Here is a 26,521-nt window from a genome sequence, read left to right on the forward strand (position 1 = left end):
TCAAGCCTACACATCATTTTGTTTGTCATGTTGATGTGCACATGGCTCCATTCGAAGTATTCTTATACTTGAAAGTGATTTTGTTTTTCAAGTAGGGTAGGGTAGAAGAAAAAAAGAAAAACAAAATGAAAAAAAAAAACAAAATGAAAATAAGAGGAAAAAATAAAAATCTAAGGTGAATCCTCCTTTGAGGCGCCTTAGATTGGCTCATTGATTGAAAACCTCCATGAGGCGGTCAATGGGTTGGAAAATGGAAAAAAGAAGAGAAAAAAAAAGATCCTAGATGAAAACCTCCTTTGAGGCGCCTAGGCAGACCTACTAGTTGAAAACCTCATTGAGGCGGCTAGTAGGCCTAGAAGAAAAAAAGAAAAAAAATAAAAGAATCCTTGCTCCATGCATGCATGTACTCTCCAACATCTGCAAGCAACAAGAACAAGTTGGTACCAAAAGGAAAATTGGTCAAGCCTAGTCAAAAGAAGTCAAAATTTGACTTTCTCCTACTTCTCTCAAATGCTCCAATGAGGCCAAGGCCACGCTAATCCATCACTCTCATCTATTTTCACCATCCACCCATCATTCTCAAGCTTCTACCACTCATTTTCCTTGTTGTCCTAAAAAACTACAGGATGCTTTGTTTTACTACAGGATACAAAAATACATAGAGCAAAAATTTGTTTTTTCCATAACTTGAAAACCATGCATCCATTTGCCAAGCCAAGCAATTTCATCAAATTCCAGTGCACGGTTTCTAAGAAATTGGCCTCCATCACCTTCAGCCAGTTTTACATTTTCTCAATATCCGTGCATCCATTTAAAAAGTTGTTTCAAGGGGAGATGCATATGGATGATGGTAACATGCCCAAGCAATTTCAATAAATTCTAGTGCACGGTTTCCAAGAAATTGACCTCCATCACCTTTAGCAATTTTTAGTTTTTCTTGAGATCCATGCATCCATTGACCAAAATTTTTCTATGGGGAGGTGCATAATGATGATGGCAACATGCTCAAAAAGTTTCAGCTCAATCTAGTATACCGTTTGGGAGATATGGACAAAACAAGTTGTTGTCCTGTAAACCTACATGATATAGAACAACACCTACATGATTGGTAGTGAGCAGTTTTAAAGGAGATCCAGAGGTCAAAGAAGCTCCTCCATAGCTTAGCAATAGCATCAAGATCATCACCATCCAACCCCTGCACATCAACATCAACTCAGCAACAACATGCATGTCTCTCTAACAACCATCAGGTAGGTACAAGTATGCAATATTCTTGACCCCTTCTCTTGAGCATATTATAGTTAGAAATTTTTTGTCAATGCATGAGAGATGAGGTTTTATAAGCTAAGGATGGGTTAGCAGTCTCAGCCGCCTTCAACTAGTTGATTGCAGCTCACTCCTTCAGTCATGCAATGTTGAAAATTCAAATTATGAAGGGTGATGATTTCAAGGAATGAAGACAACAGTTAAAAGAAGAATTTTTTGTAAAGGCCAAGGTCACCACAGCACTCCAAGCCCTCCATCCACTTCATATTCACTATCTATTCATCATTCATCCATCCCATTTCATTCTTGAAAAAAAAAAGAGAGCATCCTCTCCATTTTCATGAAATTTCCATTTGTAGGTCAGCAAGAAGGACGGTCAAAGAGAAAAGGAGGATCACAAAGAGACCCCTGTCACTCACATTTTTATTTTACCACTCATTACCATTCATTCCTCCACCATTTCTGTCATTTTTTCCACTCCTTTACTTCAGTTTACAAAGGGACTGTGTTTTCTATAGGATGATCATGTAGGAATTACAGTGACCTAGAAATCCTACAGGAGGCAGTTCTAAGGCAAATAAATGACTTGCTATGCCAATAAAATGCATCCCCTTCATAATTCCATCACCATTCCTTGTCCACCATCATCACCCCTGCATTCACCCTTAAAAACAAAATTAGTTAAAAAAAAAAATCAATCTTCGAAAAGAAGGGAAACAGGGAGGAATAGAGAGCATCACCCGAGTTTTCCTTATTCTCCACACTCCTAGTCTTTCTCTAATCCATGTCATCATCTCAACAAAGTGTGTGATTAAGAGTTATGAGGGAGAAGCAGCTACATGACATCTTGTATGAAATCCTGTAGCAGCCTATCCCACAGAATACAAATCATAACAACAACAAGCCTCCAACATGATGATCCAAGAGCATAAGGAGATCCAAAGCAGCATCACCACCACTATCTTCAACCACAGGTACCTGCAAAAACAAATGAGTCATCAGAAAACAACAAGAAAGGGAAGAAGACTCTCATACAGTTAAAAGACCCTGAAAGAGGAGGAATGACTACTACGGGAAAGCAAAATGTTGCTACAAGAAGGAAGAAATAAACAAATTATGCTAAACCCCAAGATGGCAAAGCTTTTTCAAAGAACTCCAAGGTGATTACCAATCACCTAGGCCACAAAAGAGAAGAAGAATGCAACAAAAGGAAGTGGGGCATTCACTATGAAAACAGAACTCAAACTGTAGTGATAAAAGGAGGGTTTCCAAGAGGTCTCTAATCTCTTTCTAGATTTTGTCCAAGGCCTAAAAGACGTTATAAAAATTGGATAAAGGCATGGAAGTCAAGTAAGGGCCTTCCTAACCTTAGACTATCATTTATGCTCAAAACTTGTATCTTGTAGTTTTAACAGGGTTTCTTGTAGGTTTCTTGTAGCTTTGATAGGAATTACTACAAGATGTTCTAGTTCTCATCTAAAGGCAGTTTGAAGATTTTAGAGGTGTCCAAATGGTGGAACAAGGTAGCAGAAGGTTGATAAGGGTGTGGAAGACCTTGCCAAACTAAAAAAATATTCAAGAACTCATCTTGAATAAGGGCAAGAAAGCAAGCTAATGGTCTCAAGAAATAATGATTTTTTTTTAACAAATATTTTTTTGGGCTTGTCCTTGCAGGGCTTACAACCAAGATTCTTAATGCACAAGAGAGAGGCCACCAGGGCCATGGATGAGGCACAATGAGGTCACTAAGTTTCTAAGAGAATAAGCAACACTTTCAGCAGGGGGTATGATGGGCCTCTAAATTAGACATAAATGAAGTCCCATGCCTCTAATTTAAAACATAAATTAAAGCCTATGATGATCCTTCAGCACATTAAACCTCTCTTTTTGCATTAGATAATTTATTTTTAACTTTAATATATTCATTAAGAAGGTTTATGAATAATTGAATATTTGTGCCTAATATTATTTATTTTTTGTGGAATATTATGAGAATATTGGGCAGATTATGAAGAGTTGGAGGAGGAGATAATTTAGGGACTTGTTTCCTACTACTGGAGGATCAATAATAAATAATAAGTCAACAATATATTATGAAATTATGGCACAAATGGTGGAACTCCAATGATTGAGAAAATCTAGGAATCTGTTCCACTAATCAAGGAAGCAGATCCACTAATCAAGGGATTTTAGTGGGGAAAACTTCCTCCATTCATGGGGAATGATTCTTAATCATTTTGTATAAGTACCAAGTCGAATTTGCCTCTAGGGAATGATTGAGAAAATCTAGGAATGTGTTCCCTGCCATTTAATGCAAATCCCTAGTATTGGAAACTAGATCCACTAATCAAGGGATTTTGGTGGGGAAAGCTTCCTCCATTCACGGGGAATGATTCCTAGTCATTTTGTATAAGTACCAAGTCGAATTTTCCTCTAGGGACAGTGTTTCATTAGTATTCTTGTGGAGAGAACTCATATTTTTGCAGCTCCATTGTATTTTCTTGCAGGGATGTAATTATATTGATGAAAATAATGAAGATTGGTGTCATGTTCAGCTTCTAAATCTTGTTCTCCTCAATATGTCTCTGAGTTTCCTTGGGCTTGGCCATCCCAGGAATCTCAAAGCCCTTTTGTATCATTTTCTTTCCTTCTTTTCTTTGCTTATTCACATGCATCTCTAGTTTGTATTTCTTTCTATTTTTTCATTTAGTATTAATGATTTCTTATTGTAGGATTGAGTTAAATGGTTGATGTAAGTTCTTTTGCAGGATCACAAGCATTGTTTCATCCTTGGAAGTTCATAGAAATCATTGAGCTACTTGGATTAGTCTTCTTCTTCCCAAATCTAGATTGTTGGACCTCCTTTTTAGCAAAGAACAATAAATTTCTGCTATTTTCTAGAGCATGCTAACGAGCTTCAATCGACTTGATTCCACTTGCATTAGATCACAAAAACATTTTAGTTCAAAACAAAAATTACCCCATTGCATTTGCACTTGATTTGGTTAGGCATTGTTTAGATTTACTAGCTCACTAGTTCTCAAATTTCTAGATTTTCGACTAGTAATGTTTTTTTATTTTTTTTGCATGGGTTTACAGAGGTCTTTTTGAGTGATTCCACTTGGAATGTGGACCTGAGACATCCTAGTTAGTAACAAAATTTTTCCCATCCAATTTGGATTTGATTTTCTTGGTCATTCAATGAATTATAATGAATCTGTACATCTTGTAGGAAACTTCTCCAAGCTTTTTGAGTAAATTCATCCATCTCCCAACTTTGGTTTTGAGTTCTGAGTGATCCTAGGAATTTTCTCACTCCATTCCACCCATATACCACCTTCCCTAAGCCTTCCATCACCTCCAACACCTTCAATTTTCTCTCGACTATATCATGTACGTTTTCAGGGGATCTTGTAGGTTTCTAGTACATCTTGTAGGTTTTCCTGAAATGGCTTGTTTTGAGGCCGAATTGAGGGAAAACCTTTAGGAAGTCACCAAAATCCTCCCAAGGGTATCCCACACCATCCAACCATCTCCTAACCCTTCCAGCCATCATCCAACATCCTTAATTCACCTGCCACATCACCAAAAGAGATTAGTTTGCATACTTGATTTTGCATGAAAAGACAAAAAGACAAAAACAGATTTATTTTAGTCCCTTTACTTGCACATTAGTGATGTTTGATGCTTCTTACTTCCATGCTTAGATAGTAGCATTTGGTTCATGATAATTTAGCATTATTGCAAAGCATAGTTTCTTGACAGTTAATTAGGAAACAATGTGATTTAGCATTGAATTTCCGTCTCTTTCCTTGTACTTTCTTTCGTGCAGTAGGTTAAGGTTCCATTTCGAACATTTCATTTTTTGCAATTAGTTTAGGATTTGACTTCAGTACATGCACTCCATTACATCATGACAACAAAGGAATGACACATTGCATGCCACACATATAATGCCAACACCTATTAAGTTTGTACGAACCTCGGGTTGATAATTAAAGTCGGCCTTGGCAGTTGCAAAATTCTTGTTGCAATACCGAGGCTCATCATATGGTCATTTCAAAATTTTGGAGAAGATTGGTAACAATGCTTTCCGATTAGATTTTCCACCTTACATGCAAATTTATTCTGTTGTGAATGTGGAAAATTTGAGATTGTATGAGCCTCCTATGATTGTTGATCAAGAAGAGAATGTTTAGATTCCATATATAGAATATTTTTCTCCTGAATATTTAAATGAGTTGCAGGAAGACTCAATTCTTGACAAGAGGATAAGAACTTCACATAGAGGCAATGTGGAGTATCTTCGTGTGGGGCTCAAAGGTACCAATCCAAGCAAAGAAAGGTGGATAGAGATCAAGAAAGTGAGGGAGTTGTACCCTCACTTGCTGAGTAAAAAAATACTTTTGGTGGTCCAAAAGCTTCTAGTGGGGAGGAATGATCTAGGGGATAAAAAATATGCTAAAAAATAAAATTACTTAACATATCCCGAAACCATCACCAGATCATAGATCTCATCATTCTAATTCCAACAATGCTTGAATTGCCTCAATCTGACATCATATGAGGAAGTTATCACATTCTGAAGTTTTTGGCAAACAACTAAAAGGTCAACTTGTAGGGTTGATTGTGTAGTGTACAGATGCCACGTGGAAATCCGTACGAAAACTTCATGCTAACGTCATCTGCTGACTAAGAAGTATGGGAGCCAATCAGGAATCGACACATGGCATGCAGGTATTGGATTACAGGTTCATGAGAGGGGCCAATCTCGAGCCACCACGTGGCCTTGGGATTGGTGCCAAAAATTTGTTCAATTGATCAACAAGACCCCGTAGGGTTTGACCCCATGACCTCCCAAATGCACAACGGACATTTGATCAACTAGGCTATAGGTGGTGCTTAGTATACATAGTTGGAGGGTTTCATTTAAGTTCGAATGATTGGGCAGTTGGGGGGGAGGGTCAGGCCGGTAGGCGCGCCCAACTAGCCCCGCCTCAAGTCACGCAGAATCCCTAGAACCAAAGGCGTAGGCATTGGGGGTTATGCTAAATGGTTAGTGCCCAAGGGAATGACCCCAGGTCACTTTACAGGTCATGAAATTGCGATGGAAAGCTTAGAGGAGTGAGGTGAATGACACCCTGTTCGTGCCCCAAGCCCAAGTCATATGCATGCTATGAGATTGGGAGTGGGGCCAAGGAGGGTGCGTGGCCTATGACCCACACCCCTTGGTCACATGTAGCCCCAAATGACTAAGAATGTGGCATAAGGAGGGCGCTTCGACCCATATTGTTTAAAAAAATAATTTTTTGTATAACAAAACAATGCCAACCTCGTCGAAAGTTGTGGATCAAACCCAAAACCTATGGGATACCAACGAAGCACCATACCAACACACCACAGAGTCACTTTATTACCAAGTTTGCAAAGGGAGTGTATTTTGCAGAGCAATTAACAGGCAACTTAGGAAAAAGAGGCCTAACTTGGTCATTTTTGAACCTTTTTGAGCCCAATAAGAGCCTACACAGGGGTTTTTGGGAAACCTGGACGCAATGACAGTGTTAGTTTTGCGAATTGAGACTTGTATGTTGATGTAATTGAGCATTTGAGCATATAATAAAAAAAGCCACCATTGGAAGCTGGACCTGGAGACATAGCCCAGGAGGGGTGAACTTCGTCATTAATTTGTTGTGTTTTGATGCTGCTTATTGTCCATTTTAACTATTAAAATTCTGCAAAACTTACTTTAGATTGTGTACTTTTGCAATCACGATCCATTGCCTAAAAGACATAAACTAGCTTGGAAATCATTTCATGAAACCTTCATTTTTAATTTTGGATCAATGTAGCTATGAGTTCATACTAGGAAAATATCATTTTACTTCACTTAAGAATATCTTCTTGTCTTTTACTCTCCCATAGATCAGTGCAATGCTTCCTAGTTAGCAAGTAGCTAGATGGAATTTTGTTTCTTCATCCAAAATGTTTTGAACCCTACAATATGCTTCAATTTGCTTAGTCAAAAGATCCAATTTCTCTACATTAAACTCTCCATTATACATTGATAGATCAAATTTCACATCTAGTTTTAGCCAAGATGTAGGCAAATTGAAATCAACTTTCTTTGGTTGTTTTTTTGTGGAGTTGAAGAGGAACTTGGACTTGAAGTATAGGATGAAGATGAAGCAATTTTAGGAGGGTCAGTACCATTCCCTCTCCATTACCTTAACTTAGTACCATTCCTCTCTCCATTACCTTAACTTGATCCTTCTTCATTATTTTTTTTGCTCATTATATAATTCTTCCACCATGGTTTTTAACTCCAAAAAAATGTTGTTGAAACAATAAGGGTACGATCAACCTTGATAGAGTGATCTATGAGCATTAAAGACACGATCAACCTTGATAGAGTAATACATGAACATTATAACATCACCGTGATAATACTATTAGCATGATCTGCGACACCAACACCATATGTGGACCTATAGGTGAGATGGTATACCCTACAAAGATATGACATACAAATGAACATATCCCAAAGCTTTAAATACATTAGAGATGAGCTATCCTTATTACTTTTAGTTTATAAATATTATTAAAATGATTTTTTATTTGTAGTTTATTATTTCATTAATATAAGATAAATTTTATTACTATTCAATATATCTTATAACTAACCTAGATTCGTCTTAAACTCAAATGTATTAAGTAGAGTCCATGTTATGTATTAATTCCTTCATATTAAAATATAAAAAAATTACATCTTCAATGAATCAGATTTCCCTCTCTATTTAATAGATCTAGGATTATGTGTTTAATAGATCTACGATTAAGATGGATTTATAGTAGTTTAGGCCGTAATCTAAATCTTTTAAGTTTTGACTATTTTTTAATAAATTTTACCAAAAATCCAATAAAAAATTGTTAGAATCACAAATTTAAATTATCTAATCCACACAATTCTAGTGCCCAAATTTTTTCCAAAACACTAAATCCATTATAATTTAAAAACACATTTTAAATAACAAACCATTAATTTTTTTTCTATTATATATATATATATTCTCTAATCCCTCAATACAATGTATTATGTAAGAACATCTCCCATATATTTTCTTTATAATGCTATGCATTAAAATGTTAAGTAAAGGTAGAAAGGTAGATCTAGTAATGAGGTGGGGTGAGTTTTCCTTGGATCATTACTCTTAAAAAAAGCCTATCCATTAAAAATACTTAATTTCCATATTCGAGTATCATATGTTTTTTTTACAAAGAAAATATGTTTATAATTATATTATTTTGAACCAATTATAGATTTTGAAATTTTACGTCATATCCCAATTTTCCTAAGCTTTTTCTCCTCAATTATGTGACTATTGTCCTGATAAGGTGGGTACCTATAAAAATATTAAATTAAAGACAAATAAGACCGTTTGGAAAAGCAATTCAAAATTTGAAAGCTTCCACGGTCTCTTTTCTCCCTAGTGGTTGAAAGTGCAGTCTCTGGGTTATTTTTGGAGAAAATTCATATATCCTCTGATTGCTAGGCCGATGTAAGGATCTCAGCACAGAGAATGCCGCGGTTAGATTGATAGATCCTTCAAAATCATTACGACATCATTGAAAATTCTCTGTTAATTAACGGTTTGTTCCAACCATGGCCAGCAATGGTGCCCCACAGAATTACATCGATGAAAAATACGAGTTCTTGGCTCCTCGATTTTTCGATTTCTTAGCTGGGGAAACCCCTGAAGAAACGGCCGAGGCCGAGCGCTGGTTCCAAATCTCCGCAAGCTATTTACCCTCTCGTAAGTTACATTCGTGGCCTCACTGAAACCGAAAATCTGGGGTTTCCTCTCACAGGGGATACGCTTTTTTTGTCTTTTTGAAAGAAATACATTATAAGTTTGGTGTGTCTCTCACTTTCTGCTCTCATACAGAAATTATGGAAGAGCATAACAATATAATTTCCATGTATCTTTAATGGGCTTTTGACATTTATGCACTTTTTGTTTTTAATTTCTGTTCACATTTGCTGTTTTTCTTTGGTTTTGGTGATAGCACATGTGAAAACCAGATCCTTACTGGAAGCCAAGAAATTTCCCGGCCTGGAGGACAGCTACGATGAAGTTCGAAAGGTAAGTTTATTGTTGCAAAGATCTTTGTTGGTTATGAAGTCATTATTGGTTGAAGCATCCTTTATATCGAGTATTAAGGGTTCTGTAGACCAGAGTCCCCTGTTACGACACTCAGCTGATTCGCCGAGTGCTCGCTAGTCAATCTCGCTAGTTTGCAATGAGTTTGGCCTACAATTACTCGCCCAGTTTTTCACAGGTCAAAGTGTTCGACTCGTGAACTCCATTTTATAAGTTTATATAATCCAAACAGGAGAAAATTACGATTCTGCTTAGAGTTTGAGCCAGGATCGAGTGGAAATCTTACTGCCTCCCTCCCTGAGTTTTCCGATGATCCAAGTTTTGTAACAGGTCACTAGATTATATCCAATTAGATTCGTCATCTAGAATCGTATTCTGCCCCATTTCACAATTAAGGGTCTTGTTATTTCGTTGTGCAAGATGTTAAAAATGGACCAAAAAAATGAGAGTCGTCATCAGTAGAAGTGTCAACATCGAGCCCCACATTTTTCCGTCGTTTTCATTTATCCACAGCATGTGCCACATTGAGCAAACCTGTTTCTTGATCTTTTTGATTCCGGAATCATTCGTCATACAAGTATTACATTCTAGTTTTCAGAAGGTAATATTTTAGCTTTTACCAGCATTAGATTAGAATGCTATATTCCAGGACACACAATTTTATATTTCGTTGTCAGGATGCTCTTCTTATTTGTTGGGAAAAGCTTAATATTGGTTTTATTGTTTTGATCTGTTGAAAAAGATTTCCATATTTCTGTACTTAACCTCGCTATTTTCAACTTTCAAAAATGTCTTGCGTACTCCTTGTTCTGGCCTTGGCATATTATCTGCCATATTTAGCATATATTCTGAGTATTTTCATTCACTGAGTGTTGACTACAAGGTGAGATATCATTTTGCAGATGTTTTTAGGTCTGTGTGCAAATTAGAACTATTTACTAGATTTAAATATGATTATATTTCTGAATTTGCTTGTCTTTGTCAGGTGTCTTTTGTTGGATTAATTATTAATAAATTTTATATTGTTGGTCAATATAGGTTGTAACTGCGATTTCGTCTTGGCATGTTTGGTGTATTTAGGGTCCTTGTAGCTATGGAATTAAACTGAGGTTAATTTGTAAGCACATTATCTTGTTTGCAGCTAATAGCTCGAGTTTCTCCTAAACATGGAAAAACTAATATATCAGGCCCTTCTGATACGATTAGTAGAGCTGATACATTGGGGGATGCCCAGATATCATATGAATTGAGAGAAGAAACTGTTGGAACAGCGATTGCGTGTCCTTTAGATTCATCTACTATTTCAAATGTTCTAGAGGGTACAGGAAATGATGTACCAAAGGCTACAAAGAGTTACCTTGAATCCGAAGAAACCATTGGAACAGCTCTCGTGGGTGATTCAGATCCTCCAAAAATTTCAGATAATGATCTATTATCTGTTGTATCTGAACCAAAAATATCAAATTTGACTGCCATTTCTCATGTTTCATCTGGAAAGAAGGAAGATATTTTATCATCTGCAGTTGTCAGTTGTTCCTCACTTGGAAAGACAGAAGTGAGTGCATCTTTATCTCGAGCAGAGCAAGAGGTAGACAATTTGGTGAAGACTGAAGACAAACCATTGCTTCCAACTAGGTGAGTTCAAGCTTTTCATTGCATTATTTCAATTATTTCACTTAAATTTGATCATTGCTGATTTACCCTGTCATTTTCTTTTCCTCATTTGCATGCACTCAGTCATCTCATCGAGAAAAAATAGTCAATATTAGGATGCAAGTCAAAGTGATGATTAAAAACACGAATCATGGTTAGCTAGAGTTTTGAAATGTGGGTCTGAGGCTTTCTTTGGGTGATCAACATTTTCCAGAATCTGTCTGACTTGTAAGGGGTACTGCCACTCATGAGATAATGGATTCTATTTTATGAAACATCTATATCCTGTTGTTCTATCAATTCTAGTCAAGCAAAGTAGCTCCTATCTTGTGAAACATTTTGTACAATATCCTGTTGTTCTATCAGTTCTACTTAATTAGAGTAAAATATATTCTCTTCTCGGTATTTCAGTCTATATTACACGGTACACCCACTCTTTGAGATGGGAACATAGATGCTCGAGTGGGCATTGGAATATATTTGCTGCCAGTTTTGGTCCAGGGAATATCTTATGGCAACATTCCTTCTTCTTGAATCCTTTGGAATGGTTGCGTCCATGATCACAACTTTAAACTGGGCAGAATTCTTCCTCTAAAGATTGCCTTAGCAGCAGAATTCCAGTACCTATTGTCACTATTTGTTCGTGTTTTACAGTAAAACATTAAACGAAGGATTCAATGGAGCTTATTTTGAGACAGAATTGTTCCCATCTATCTTCATAAAGATATTCCAATCTAATGTTTAGTAAAATTTATTACTACAAAAATATTGATTAGAATTTATATTCAGACCTAAAGTCGGTTCACATCTCCCTGTAGAGATCTATTGCTCTATCTAAATTTTATCAAATTCCTCGAGAATGGAGAAGTTATACTATATTCCAGTTCTAATTTCTAGATTATTATTAGAGAATTAGAGAAGTATGCCCTGTTTAAAACTTAAAGGCATCAACGAAAAAATATAAACGTGATCCACCTTTATGCTGTTGCTATGAGCGTTGTGTTCTGGTATTTGAAGCAATAAACCACTTGAAATATTCAATCCTTCAGATGCTTCCAGTTTTTGGTACTTATATGTTGGCGCCAGCATATTTGGTTGGTAATATATCAATTGCCTTATGAACAGGCTCTCATGGTGGGGGGAGGTCATCTGGAAGTACATTCATATGCTCTTTAGTCAGTGGCTTCGATATTTCAGGTATACAGCTTAATTGGGAATGTAGTGGCTCGCGTCAGCAGATTTTTCACATCCATTGGTTATTGACAACAATGAGTTCTAATTTTTCATTGACCTCAATATATTACCCCTTAAAAATATTGGTTCTTGAAAACTCTCAGATCTTGAACCCCCATATATCAGGTTAATTTATTTTTTACAACTGCAAATTTGCCTATTGATATATATTCAGAAATTTATTTTAATGGTAATCTTATTAGTTATCTTTACTTGTATAATTTATAACTACAGAGTTGATTGTCGTATTTTAGTAATTGCAATAATATCATTAATTTATTTTGATGATATTTCTGGTTAATCTTTAAGTCTTATTTGTCGTATCCACTTGTACACTTTCTAAGGATAACTATGGAGCTGAAAGTTATATTTTAGTGTGCTTCATGTGTACACTCCTGTGGTTCTATTTGTAATTGGTGTGCTTTATTAGCTTCAAGTATTAGCAGTATGACAAATCTGTAATGATACAAGGAAGCCTCACAGGGAGGAATAGACAGATTAAAAGAAAATGAAATTCCATTTAGTCCATTTTTCTTTTGTATCAGATAGTAGGATATTCACTAGTGATATTTTGAGACATTTAGGTTGTTTTGAATACTGATGAGAAACAAAATCTACTGGCAGATTTATCTCATCTTATCCTCTAACCCGCAACAACAACTTCCCAGTGTAATCAATAACGTGTTTGAAAGTTGTGTTATATGGATTCCTATCATTAGGAAAGCATTGCAAAAAATGATGATGAGAGAGGCTGTTAGCTTGTTCTAGTATGGTTTTAGATGAGAAACTTTTAACAAGAGAGAAAAATAAAAAGGAATCAGTTCTTGTAATTCTCCGTCTCTGATGTAGTTGCTTTGGAATCTGGATAGTCTTGTGTCTAGGTGAATTTCTAACAACTGGTCTTCTTGCAGCTCTTCAGTGGCTAGTAATTTGGTAGAAGCTCAAATAAGTAATGGCCAGATCGGCCAAGAGACTACGGTCAATACCTGTGAGTTTCCATCTTCTTAACCGTTCCTTCTATAAAGCAAAAGAATAGAAGCAAAACATGAATAATAAGCAATAAATAGGTTAGAGAAAACAGGAGCAGAAAATAGCGCAATGACAAAGAGAAAGGAAGAAATACACGATCTTTGTTTTTCATCTTATCAGTTAACATAGATAAGTATTTTATCTATTTCTGGTTATTTGTTTTTTCCTATTTGAACTTTGCTTATCCGTTTGATCAAGAAAGTGCCCTTTTGTTGTAGTGACTTCTTCTAAAGCCAAACAAAAAGATATTATTGAAGATGCTTGCCCTCCAAAATGTGACAAAGCCAGAGAGGACTCAGCTAAGTGTTGCACTTCATTTCATATGCAAGTAACACCTGGAAATCTCTTTGCAAAGCAAGACCATTCAGATGTGGTAAAGCACGAATCTCGTGGAAGAAGGCAAGCGCACACAAAAAAGTTGAAGCGACCTTTACCAAGGTTTATATCACTGAAGTGGATGTGTGTTTTTCGTTTATATTTCTATATTTAATCGTCTGTTGGTATTATAAACTACTTCAAAGCTATTCTTAACAATGGCAAATTCCTATGATACAATCGTTTTATATATGCATGCATATGGTTGCAGGAGTCAGAGAACTAATTCTGAACTTCTAGTTTCAAGCAAAATCCAGGCAGAAAATCATTATGCTAATAAAAGGCAAAAGCTTGAAGGAGGCCAGCCTAGACAGGTTAAGAACAATTACATCACAATTTCCCGGGTAGCTTATGACAGGATAATTAATTAGTATAATTTGAATGTTGCATTTTCTAAATGGGATAAAAGTTTCATTTCAGTAAAATAAAAGATAGAACTGATGAACTTGATCAGATTTACTCTGTAAATGTTGGGTATCTTGCTTTATTAAAATCCACTGATGAAATATTGCATAATTTTAATGTTTTCGTCTTTTAACATCTCTATTTTCTAAAGCTAAATTATATACCCATCTGCACTGTTTAACTAAAAACAAATCCATATTGCATTTGTTTGGCGGATGCTCTTTTCTGTGCATTTTGTGTGTACATTGTAAACTTATAACCATATTGAAAACAATTACCGATCTTATTGATAACCATTTTGAACGAGAATACTACAGTCTACAGTATTCATATGAGTTATCTGGTGAAATTATTTGCTCAGTTGTTTCTTTATTATTGTGAACTCACTTATAATCATCCTCTGTGTAGGTATGTTTTTTAAAGGTTTGCAGTCCACATATGGAATAATTTATATTTAACAATTAATAATCATTCTAACATTAATTTATCCATATTAAACAACTGAAGAATAATGCCATTTTGCTGCTTTCTTAATCTGTTTGGATAGAAATACTGTTTAGACAAATAGAAAGTAGATAATAAGTTTTGTTCCCATGTGTTCTGAGTTTTGTTCTCTGCTTGACAGGTATGCAACTCAAGAAATTTTCCTCCTGTCAAGGCTGTGCCTACTCTTACAGTTCCACAGGAGTTCCATTTTCACACTGAGGAGCGCTTTCAGACTCACCGAGGAGCATCTTGTCAGGCCTTTGCACAGGTATTCTGATGCTCATGTGTGGCCATAATTTCCATTTGTTTAGATTTGCATCTATCTTGGAAGCTTTTAGACTGAATACTTTTTTTCTCTTAAATATAATACCAAAACTGTGCATCTCTCTACCCCTAGAATTCCGGTACAAGCTAATGACTTCCATATATACCCATACTAATGGGAGGAGCAGTCAATCTTGGATTGCAAATTTACACGTCCGTTGATTCGAAGATTCTTGTTTTCTACCTCTTGAGCCACTACCTTAAGTTTATTATAATAAGATTCCTATGAACTGACTGTTTTCTTTCAGTTCAAAGAACCTGTGATACTTTCAATTGATTCTTTATTTCAGAAAAGCACTTCCCCTGGGGGGGTTTGTCTTAATTGGTTACTTTTGCTGAGGAACCATGTGGGTCTCTACAACCAGCAGTGATACAATCGTGAATCTCATATATATATGCATTTTAAATAGCTTTTCTCTTTTACAATTGAAAAGGTGCAATGAACAGATTTATATCAAGAGCAACATGAAGATATTGTGGAAAGGGGTCGATGTGTGAGCACTGAGAAGCAATGTTTTCTCAAATTATTCTTGTCAAATTGGTAGAATTTTTTTTTTTTCGGTAAAAGACTATCTAAACTATTGTATTATATGTACATGAAAACTTTTACAAACAGTGAGACATGCCTGCCAGGGCCAGCAAATGCACCCTAGATTTCTTGGCTTGAGCGCAGAGAGCTCCCACGCAGGGGCAGCACCGACTAGACTTCCCATAATCGTTGCCAAAATTAACAAAATTCCTCCAGAGAGGCCCAACAGACATGAAAACTAATGCACTAAGGTGCAACTTTACACAAAATAGACACAGGACTGCCCACGCAGGGGCTTGCTACTGATATTGACTGAGTGCTATGGCTATCAGACAGCCAAAACTGAACCAACATAAACTGAACAGTGTAGAGAATTGACCAGAGACCATACAAACATGAACAAGACAGAGACAGAGGTGTCTGCTGCCAATAAACATAACCGAATTGCAAAACCAAATTACCCGCTGTTGCTTCAATCCTGGAATCGGGCTGAGGGTGGACGGATAGCTGCGAGATGTGCCTCAGCGTCTTCACAGAGGCTTTTATCTTCCTTGATGTACGCCCATCCATGTCCCTCTTCGACGCCTTCCCACATCGCCCTCCATTTTTCCTCGTCAATGCCCGGAGGTGCCGGCCCCAATGTAAGTGAGGGGGCCTGCATAGGTTCCTTCCCCCTGCTGCTTGCTTCCATCGATGGTTGCACAGCTGTAACAACCTCTCCAGAACCTCCCGGTGGCATTGGTGGTGGCGCCGCTGAAGCTTCCCCTCCAGAATCTCCCTGAGGCGTTTCCAACGTGCCCTGCTGATTCCCAGCTTCCGTTCCTTCAGGTAATTTGGTGAACAGGACTGAGACGTGGGCATTGAGCCCAGCATTATCTGCTGAGCCACCCAAAGTGAAAATGACCGAGCCAAACGCGGGCAGCATAGGCTCTCCCTCTCTGGCACCGCCAACCTCCAAGAATTGCTCAGCTGGAAGCGGAATTGCTCTAGCTCTTCGATGACAGTAGCAACAGCAACAATGGTGATGCTCGTTTGCTGCAGGTTGTCGGGACGAAGACCCACGCAATGGCCCTCTCCTACAGGGTTGTCGCTCCCGCAATTTCGCCATGTATACCTTGCAGCCTTCCTTGAATGCCTGAGAAGTGCCTTGGGCTCGATTACTGAGCGCAACCACCACCGAGATGAATTCTTTTGCGAGTAAGCTGGCTCGTATAGCCAATTGTTCTGGATTGCTTCCGAATTGCTTATCCCTCCCACAGCATTGCCCACAGCTAGAGCTCCCAACTGCGTTCCAGGATGGCCAGACCTCCACTCTCCGCGCAGCGTTCTGAACCTTCTCTTCCCTAAATCCAACATTCCTCTGTATCTGCATCGCGTCCTCGGCACCTTAACGGACTCAATTCCCTCGTAGCCTGTGTGCATTAACTGCATACTACTACCCCGATCGCTCTGTATTGAATGCTTCAGACTCAAAGATTGAACCAGATATCTAAGCCGGCGTTTCTTCAAGAGGCCGTGCTGTTCACCTGGGGTGGCACATGCGTGGCATATGGCTCACCGTCCTTGAGCGTGTCAGCACCCGCATCCGGGAGTCAAATTGGTAGAATTAATGTCATAGGAATTGTGATTTAAACCTTTAGATCACAAGTTCTGATTGGATTGGTGAGCAGATAATTTTTTCAAACTTAGATGAGCTAAACTTGTTGAGAAATGTATCTCGACTAGGAATTTCCTGCATAGGGTTCCGTGTGAATGTGGACGAAGTTGTTCAAGGCATTTCATTACTGACCACTTAGGAAAAGTGGGATTCTATCTTGTAATTTGATTAAAAATAAAGAAAAGTGAGTCTTAAGTTTTGATCTCAATTAGTCTTAGGAATTAAATGAAACGTTCTATAAGTTCTAGAACATTAGTGACTTAGATAAGGATTTTTTTTAACCATACATTTCATGATTGAGATAACTGACAACTAGGATTTAGCAGTGTTATGGGGGAGTGCCACTTTCTCCTCACTCCTGCTCCCGAAGCGCGCTCTGGACAGAAGCACTCAAGGAGTGACCCCGAGAGTGCACTCCCGCAAAATATTGTTTCGCTCCCTAGCTTTTCTTCCCAATTTTTTTTTTTTTTTTTTGCAAAGACTTTCCAAACACAATTTTTTTCAGAGAAACAAGAATTTTTGAGTGGGGCAGCTTAATATTCAAGCCTATGACCCTAGTATTAATAATTCATGGTAATGTTAAATTCTTAAAGTAAAAGTGACATTCATTTTACTTAAATTTTTAACATTACCATGAAATGACTCATGATGTTTGAGAGTGGTTCCAACCTCATTAGATTTCATATGGAGAGTGTAGAATTTTAGATCTCACTCAAAATCTAGCAAACTTAACATTTTTTCAGGATTTCAGGATTGGGAGGATTGCAATGTTCCCATTGAATTTTGTCATATACTAGGGTATGCAACTTGTATTTAATCAAGAGCACCAAGCCCTCTATATACCTTGATGTTAGTGACATTGGTTGTCAAACTCCTCTATCATGACCCTACTGAAAATGTACACATCACTCAAATAAAATCTTGACTTGACATGCTACATTTTTTCTATTTTATATTAATGCTTAGAGGGTGATATTAATGACAAAGATCCCAAGAAGACAATGATTTTGATGATATGTAAGTATTTCTTGTAGCATGATTCTGTTGGATGCTAGAGGCCATCTACAACTTGTTTGTTGATGTATTTTCGGTTGGGAGATGGATTGCACTTGATGCTATTTTGGTTATGTGCACTTTTTCATGCTATATAAATGAGAACTTGTAGTTAATGAAGATTATAACTACTATATGATTGATGTTACCTGGCCTAATCCATGTTTTTGTGCTTTTTATAACAAATTCATCATTCTACATATTCTATATGCATCAAAATATATAAAAATATATATTATATAAAATTCGCTTCCGACTTAGAAGCTTTTGAAAATTGTTGCTCCTCGCTCCCGCTTCTGCTTCTACTTCCGCTCTCACTTCCAAGCAGCCTTGGTCGATTCCAACCGCTATGAATACCTCTAGGGTCTATGACAGTCTGCCTCTTCGTAGACCAGGTTATTCTGGGGGGATTTGAACCTTGGATCTCTTAGTTTCCACAATACTTCATATCATGGTTATCACCAATTGAGCTGTCCCCTGGGACATCTTGTAATTTCACTTTAAAATAAAATAAAAGCAATGTTTTGTAGCCAATTAGTCTTATAAATCTAAATGAAATGTTCTACAAGGTCTAGAACAATAGTGATCTAGATTACAATTTAATCTTAGCCATACATATCTTGATTGAGATAGGTGGCAACTAGGATTGCGGAAATTAGATATCTTCTCTCAAAGGATAAAATTATGACAAGATAGGAGAGGTCAACCGTCAATTACACCCATGAGAAATCTCAAGATAGCGAGAGAGATGGAAGAGTGCAGCATGCATTCAAGGAGGAGAGGAGGAGATTGCTGAAATGACCAGCAAATACAGCAGGTGATACAGGCCATACCACTGTTGTAGCAATCCTTTCTTTATGCCCAATCTGGAGATTTTATTGACTGTACAACTGCTGGTTCGAAGCAGGCTACAGAGGTCACCTTGTGAGCTTTGATCAAAGGAATGAAAAGCTGATTGAAAGGAGAAATCCTTGTGTATGTGTTTTATTTCTTAGGCCGTTCATTTCTCAGCTATTGTGTGATTGATGCAATGCTAAGAAATTTAATTTTTTGCTGTTCAATAAATTCTGTTTTGTGTTATTTAATGAAGAAACATTAGGACAGCAATTACCTACGCTTGAAAAAATATACAAAATTTGGTGTTGATTGCGTCTGAGTTAGTCAATGCAAGTTTGACTCATGAGTCCCCAAGATGCATTTAAAACCCCTTGTCAGTGCCATCAGCCTCTGTTTCAGTGAAATCTCTCCACAAGTTGATTGCAAGTGACAATCTGAGATACAGGACGACAAAGCAACCCATCCAGGGCCGCTGGACATCTAGGGCATCATGTTTTGGACATCTACTGATGTTGTGCATTGTATGGACGTCTTTATTGAATATCAATGAAAAATGTTTTGATCAATTGATTCATTGTTTCTTGGTCATTTGATCAATTGTTTTCCTTTTTCGAGTTTTCAAATCATTGGGACCACCCACACCTAATTTATGAAATAAATTGAAGGAATTATCTTTTTCGAGTTTTCACATCATTGGGTCCACCCACACCTAATTTATGAAATAAACTGAAGGAATTATCTGTTAGACAACAGGGTCAACATTTCCATACTGGAATCTACTGGGAAATGGACCACTCACACCTAATTTAAGAAATAAATTCAAGGAATTATCTGTTGAAAATACAGGATCAGCATTTCCATACAGGAATTATCTGTTACTGGGAAATATTTCCTAGATGATTCTGAACAAGGGACTTCTCAGAAGCTTTTTCCAGATTCTTCCGAGCCATTTCCATACTAGAAACCTTTCCTTTAAGCGAACCAAGCCACAGGTCACACGTTTCAGTTACAACAGCTCTTTGTGGTTGATGCAATAAACTTCATTGATAATTGGTAGTGTTTTGAAATTCTTACAACCTATTTTAAAATTTAAACCCATCGTTTTGTAGAGCTATTCACCTTTTTTCTTTGTGTGTGTAAATTCTATTTACCTCTACAGGATTTTAAATATAATCTCAACCACTTATCTTGACAACTTGAACTGATAGCTCTTAGCGGGTTTGATTTTATAATTACAAAGATGATTTATTGTAAACAAAATGCAGGAAACTTGATTGATATGTCCCAGTATACAATAGCCTGGTGCTCAATAATGTTCCTTTGAGCCACAATACTATAGCCCGATTGACTTATGATGTTATTATTCATTAGAGTTAACTCTTATTGATCTGTAAATTTCATCTTATATTATATTTCTGTAGTATTCTTACTATTTAACCCTTTTATTCTCATTCTGCTTCACTTATTGTTCTTTGATTTGTTTTAGGGTGGAAGTGCAGTATCCCCATATGTTTCTCTCGCTGAAAAAGTGCTTAAATTTCAATTTAATGATACAGACCGGTTCCATAGCTGGACAGAGCAACAAGTGAGTAAATAGCTAAAAATACCACTGAAAGGTTTTGCTGGGATAAATTACTAGTTTGTCAGGTGTTTAAATCTATAAGGATAAATATGCCAGGCAAAGGTTCTTTCTACTATATAGCAGTAAATCATGTTTTCTGACAAGCTTGATCTTTTATCAGCCACTGAAGCTGACAAGACCAAGGGAGCCAGATCTGGTGACATCACAACGGGCCAGACCTACAAGGTGTGCAAGTCTTATTGTTTTCCCCTAGATTTATGCTTGTTTATTGCCACGATGATATGATGAAAACATATATCCATTTGAATTGAAAGGCTAGAATCAAATCTGCGTCATATAAATATTTCCGTTATTGAGCTTTTGAGGCATTGACTATACCTCAGAATTAAGAGTTCAGCTGAACTTGAAGAAGAAATGATTGCTAACATGCCAAAGTTCAAAGCAAGGCCACTGAACAAGAAGGTATCACATTTATTGATTTCACTCTTAAGATGACCTGTTATTAACTATTAAGATGAAAAATGTGTTAAATCTTTGTAGTGTCGGATCTTCCCGGGTTTCGTCTTCAATCCGTAAAGTTGAACACTTCATATTTGTAATTAATGGCTTGCAGATTCTAGAAGGTCCAACCTTAGCTGCTTTGCCCCGAAGCACACCTCAATTACCTGAATTCCAGGTAGACATGTCTAACAAAATTATAATGTCATGGCTGTAATAATGAATCATGGCGATGTTACTATTTAGCATTGTGTAAGTATTAATGCTTGGTAGAATGACAGGAATTCAATTTGAAAACTTCAGAACGGGCCCTTTTGCATGCAAATGCACCAAACAACCTTGCCTCTGGATCTGAGATTGGATTGGTAAGTCTCCCAGATTTTGCAATTCAATAGTCGATGCAATTATGCTTTATGAAAATAAGAAATATAAGAGTTTATTTTTGAAAAGCAGGTCTCCCAATCTCGCAAACGCAGCAGCTCCATGATGAACAGTAGATTCAGTGCACCTTTTGGACCTTATGTTTCAACATCATTAAGCAAGTATGTGTTTATAAGCATTGTGGATTTGCATTTCCAGCAATGTTTAATCCTTGTAGGTCAGGATGGTGGAAGGAGAAAAAGTGCTAGATTATAACTTCTAAAAGACGAAATAGTAGATCACATATAACACATGGTGACTTGTTCAAGGGGTCAGGATTCTGAGAGGTCAAAGATATTATTTTAGCACATGAGAAATATCATTACTTTAGTCTATGTTGGACATGAATAATTTTATCTTAATTATTATTTTGGTCATTTGTTGGACATTGATAAACTTATCTTTTTTTCCCTTATAATAACCAAGCATGGGCAACCCACAGGCGGTAATGAGGGTGAACTGCCAATGCCTAGGTTCCAAAACACCTTGCTCGGAGGGAAGCAAGTGTCTAATCAGTGAACTTCTCAATTTTGGGGGAGAGATCTCACATCCTGGTCATGATTGCTTGCACTAACCCTTAGGGCTAAAAAAAGTATCTTTATAAATGTTCTTCGGCACTACTTAAAATGGGCACAATGCAGTCTGACTCTTATAGAGTTTTTTCTTCTAGTTCTTTGTATGTTTTTTGCATTGTCCTCTATTGTCTAGGCTTTCCAAAGACCGGGGAGGGGGCCATAAGCTTGAACATGAGTCCACACATATTTTTCTGACTTAAAAATATGAACTATTTCTTATGCATATGGAGTATATATCTCAACATAAAGGGAATTTGCTTTAATCTAAAGATGTCTAATATCACATTTATTCCACGTTAAGATAGGTGTAAGAAGATTCAAGAACAGAATTATAAGGAACTAATCCAATTTACATAAAATTAGGCCGAACATATCACATTGCCTTGGACCCAACAGTCCAAAGGCATAACAACTGGGGAGATAACCCAAGATTTGAGCATAAGCTTAGAGCCAGTGAGTTCATTATTACTATTGACTAATCCCCATATGTGTTGGAATATAATGAACAAAAATTACTGCATTTATACAAAACGCCTTTATTACTTCCCACATCAGTCAGCGAGAGGTGAGCCAATTCAACTGATGGACTCTTCTGGGAACTGGTGTATGAATTTTTTGCCATTTGATTACCAGAAAACTATAGAATTATAGATGCTGGAGGAGATGAAGTTAGGATTATTTATTTAGCATCTATTCATGTAAGTTACAGATTTCTCTGGATTGTTGAGTTATACTATTAATAACTAATATGTCTACAACTTTTCAGTGAGAGAAGCATTGAGACGATAGAAGAAAATGGACCTTGGAAGCGGTCTAAAATTTCAGCATGTTCCTCTGACAAGAAGGTAAGCTGATTTGTAACGCTTTCTTTATAATGTGAGGTCAAGATGATCAAATTTTTTAACACTTGGCCAAGATGATTTTTCTACAGTGGTGCCTTATTTTTAACTGGAACATTGTTTTGAAGCTATGTTCTTAATATTTCTTGTTGAAGCTGTTGTCTTTATTTCAGTTAATGCCATACATAAGACAAGAAGAAGCAACCCATCTGGCACAAGGAAAATTACATCTGCCAGTGACATCTACCCAGAATGTGCACTCAGTGGTAGCCCAAAACAACACAGATCAGCATCCAAAGAGAGCAGGAGAGGATGTGCTTGCGTCAATGGGACCACAGAGTAATGCACAGTATGTCATATTGAAGGAAAACATGCCCCATCCTTTCCAGGTATCCCATATCTAGTTTCCCTTTATATTGAAGTTTGGCTTACAATTGTGCGTATACCTGTCAAAAGATCTGTAATTCTTCTAGCTTGTTTTCTTTAAGCTAATGCTTTTTACAGAACAACTAAACACAAGAAAGTTTTAAAGATCCAAGTTCAATAATAGACAAGAAAGATGTGAAATACTTTTTCGTGTATCATTTGAGATATGACCAGTACCTTGTATAGATCTAATCAAGCCAAAAATCCACAAGATATACAGGTTAGTGGAGCCAGGGGCATGTAATTGAGACCTGGATATTATGCTGTCAGTGTAACTATGAAACTAGCAGCTAGGAGTTGTTCCTTGTCAGTCACTTATAGGAACAAGGAAAGGGGGGCTGACCATAGGGTTTCTGACCATAGGGTTTTGAGAAAAATAGAAGTGGGCCTGTTAAGTCTTGGATACATGTAGTTTTGAGGCAATTTAGCTTCTACTCAAGGACTGAATATTACTGAACATTAGGGGCTACTTCTTTTGCTGTCAATGCTGGATAGTAGCTCCGTAAGACACAGGGAATACATCTTGCTGTTCTAGTTTCTCCTACCTTCTCATTTGCAATATGTCAATCTCCTGTCATAACTGTCGGCCCTTACTGTATTAAACTACAAGACCAAATTTGACTTTGACCAACCTTTTTGTTTGTAATTTTGCTGTCAGCAAAGATTTGCTTAATACTAAGCCTCCCTTAAAAGAGAGAGATCTGTAATCTTGCCCAAAACTGATTTCAAGATTCTACTTCAGCTTAAGCATAGATGTCTACCAAGATGTTCCTTTTGCCAGGTTGCATCTGTTTTGTTTTCATTCTGCTTATGTTGAATAGAATTTTTGAACAAAGTTAACTGAATCATAAAATTTGATAAATATGTGATAATCTATGTTTGGCTTGTGCAGTTCATTTCAGGCATAGCTGCTGAACACAAACCTCCGAGAAAACAAACATTAGAAGTTGAAGCGCATTCTGTACTTTTGGGGTATGTCATTATGTCATTCATTTCTCTTGACAGGTCCTTCAATTTTGTTAGAATTCAATCATGATGTATGGTCAGAATTTTCTTTAAAAATTGTGAAACATATTTCAGGGATATCTTAGCCATTTTTTATTCATTATGTTTGGTTTATCTGCTATATGATATTAACTCATTCATTCTGCAGGGAAAATAGTGTTGTTTCTGAGAAGACCAGAAAGCCTCTTTCTGAGATTCAGACTTCTCATGCAGTTCAATTTGGGCCGAAGGCATGTTTTGTGACTTTGCTCTGAACTTCTTACTACATTCAGTGCATTTAGCACAATCTGATTCATTTCTCATGGAACTATTAGAAAGAAATAATTTGTGCAGATTTAGCAATTGATCATGAAGGAATTTTAATGGAATGATTGTCAGAAAGATCCTGACCTCCATATAGGGAATATTTCTTTTTACTGCTGATTGTCTTAGATATCATGGTAGTCAAAATTATCAACAAACATGAATCTGTCCTTTCTGTTCTGAAATGTTGCTTTAAGCTGGCAGGTAAATAGCATCCTACCTACACATTTTCCTCGGAAAGAAAACGTTTTCAGTGGTGAACCTTCAACATCTGTCCAGGACTACACTTTCTCAGGGTAAAATTATTTCCCTTCCCTTTGGACAACCTATGAATTTATTATTTGTAATAGACTATTCTTCGATGGCTCGATGTTTGAAAAATAATAATGTAGCTTATATTTTGCAGTCAACTCAAGGAGCCTCTGCAGGCCTCTGGTATTCAAATAAAACATGGTGTCCACGGAAGGCCAGCCAACCTGACTTTGCATTCAGGATCAATACCTCGCCAAATTCGATAAGTTCGGGGTCTGATAAAAAGTAGAAGTTCTATGCTCATACATGTAACATGACTAAAACAGCAAAACTTCTAGTAGCATAATGGATAATCAAAGGCCTTCCCTTGTCTGTTGGCCCCTCAAAGTCAACAAGGGACTTGCCTAGAACAAGATTTGCTTTTATCCAATGTTCTGTTTTCTACATTTTCTTCAGGATTCTTACTAGAAATGGTGTAACTTAATTATTTATCTAGTTCTCTTGTATAGGCTCAGCTTCCTGCTGATTGTTGTAGTGGCATTTTAAATTGGCCTGGTAAAGGAATTTGCACAAGAATTCTTTGTTACGATATTGAATTACCGAAAAGTCACTCTGTTCAATAAAATATGTTATTATCAAGCATTTTATCACAAACAACTTGCTAAAACTCACATCTCTTTCCAACAATGCTTATTGTTCTTCATCTTGGATGGCATGGACCATAACTTGACCATTTCTAAATGCGTGGCAATAGTGCATACTGATATTTGCTGTGAACTAACAGCCGGTTCCATATCTATAACTTAAATGTAAAAAGGATCTTCTCATTCCATAATTGCTTTCTATTGCTAGAAATAATTGCATGCATCTTCAAATGTTGTTTGTTGTCCATTGAAAAGTTATCGTAATTACATAAATATGATATTCTTATGCTTAAGTGATGTACATTGCAGTCAACTCAAGCAGCCTCTGCAGGCCTCTGGTATTCAAATAAAAAATGGTGTCCACGGAAGGCCAGCCAACCTGACTTTGCATTCAGGATCAATACCTCGCCAAATTCGATAAGTTCGGGGTCTGATATAAAGTAGAAGTTCTATGCTCATACATGACTAAAACAGTAAAATTCTAGTAGCATAATGGATAATCAAAGGCCTTCCCTTGTCTGTTGGCCCTCGAAGTCAACAAGGGACTTGTTTAGAACAAGATTTGCTTTTATCCAATGTTCTGTTTTCTACATTTTTTTCAGGATTCTTACTAGAAATGATGTAACTTAATTATTTATCTAGTTCTCCTGTATAGGCTCAGCTTCCTGCTGATTGTTGGTAGTGGCATTTTGAATTGGCCTGGTAAAGGAATTTGCACAAGAATTCTTTGTTACGATATTGAATTACCGAAAAGGTCACTCTGTTCAATAAAATATGTTATTATCAAGCATTTTATCACAAACAACTTGCTAAAACTTACATCTCTTTGCAACAATGCTTATTGTTCGTCATCTTGGATGGCATGGACCATAACTTGACCATTTCTAATTGCGTGGCAATAGTGCTTACTGATATTTGTTGTGAACTAACAGCTGGTTCCATATCTAAATGTAAAAAGGATCTTCTCATTC

The 26,521-nt window shown here is 36.9% G+C and overlaps 1 protein-coding gene across 2 annotated transcripts; it reads left to right on the forward strand.

Annotated features, from left to right (window-relative positions):
• The first annotated feature begins 8,768 nt into the window (after positions 1 to 8,768).
• On the forward strand, positions 8,769 to 26,290 carry LOC149237765 (uncharacterized). Of its 2 annotated transcripts, XM_089372789.1 has the most exons (20): positions 8,769 to 9,077; positions 9,331 to 9,407; positions 10,567 to 11,060; positions 12,204 to 12,275; positions 13,223 to 13,299; positions 13,559 to 13,778; positions 13,927 to 14,029; positions 14,746 to 14,874; positions 20,493 to 20,591; positions 20,749 to 20,813; positions 20,972 to 21,050; positions 21,202 to 21,264; positions 21,368 to 21,451; positions 21,540 to 21,628; positions 22,848 to 22,926; positions 23,094 to 23,309; positions 24,239 to 24,318; positions 24,500 to 24,581; positions 24,859 to 24,950; positions 25,061 to 26,290. In XM_089372789.1, exons 1-20 carry the CDS (start codon positions 8,927 to 8,929, stop codon positions 25,170 to 25,172), a joined length of 2,463 nt encoding a protein of 820 aa, XP_089228915.1. In that variant the 5' UTR covers positions 8,769 to 8,926; the 3' UTR covers positions 25,173 to 26,290. The 2 variants fall into 2 exon arrangements, with proteins under 2 accessions (XP_089228915.1, XP_089228916.1); XM_089372790.1 differs by lacking the exon at positions 12,204 to 12,275.
• The last annotated feature ends 231 nt before the right edge of the window (positions 26,291 to 26,521 follow it).

The sequence above is a fragment of the Pinus tabuliformis genome, chromosome 8 (genome assembly GCF_031772625.1).
Source record: "Pinus tabuliformis cultivar Carrire ecotype Pingquan chromosome 8, CPIR1, whole genome shotgun sequence".
NCBI classification, from domain to species: domain Eukaryota; kingdom Viridiplantae; phylum Streptophyta; class Pinopsida; order Pinales; family Pinaceae; genus Pinus; species Pinus tabuliformis.

What these genes read in the sequence shown, in the direction of transcription:
- LOC149237765 (XM_089372789.1), top strand. Translation starts at nt 8,927, where the DNA reads ATGGCCAGCAATGGTGCCCCACAGAATTACATCGATGAAAAATACGAG. An exon ending in CAACGGGCCAGACCTACAAG is followed by an intron (nt 20,814 to 20,971) that starts GTGTGCAAGTCT and finishes ACTATACCTCAG; the next exon opens with AATTAAGAGTTCAGCTGAAC. An exon ending in CTGGATCTGAGATTGGATTG is followed by an intron (nt 21,452 to 21,539) that starts GTAAGTCTCCCA and finishes TTTGAAAAGCAG; the next exon opens with GTCTCCCAATCTCGCAAACG.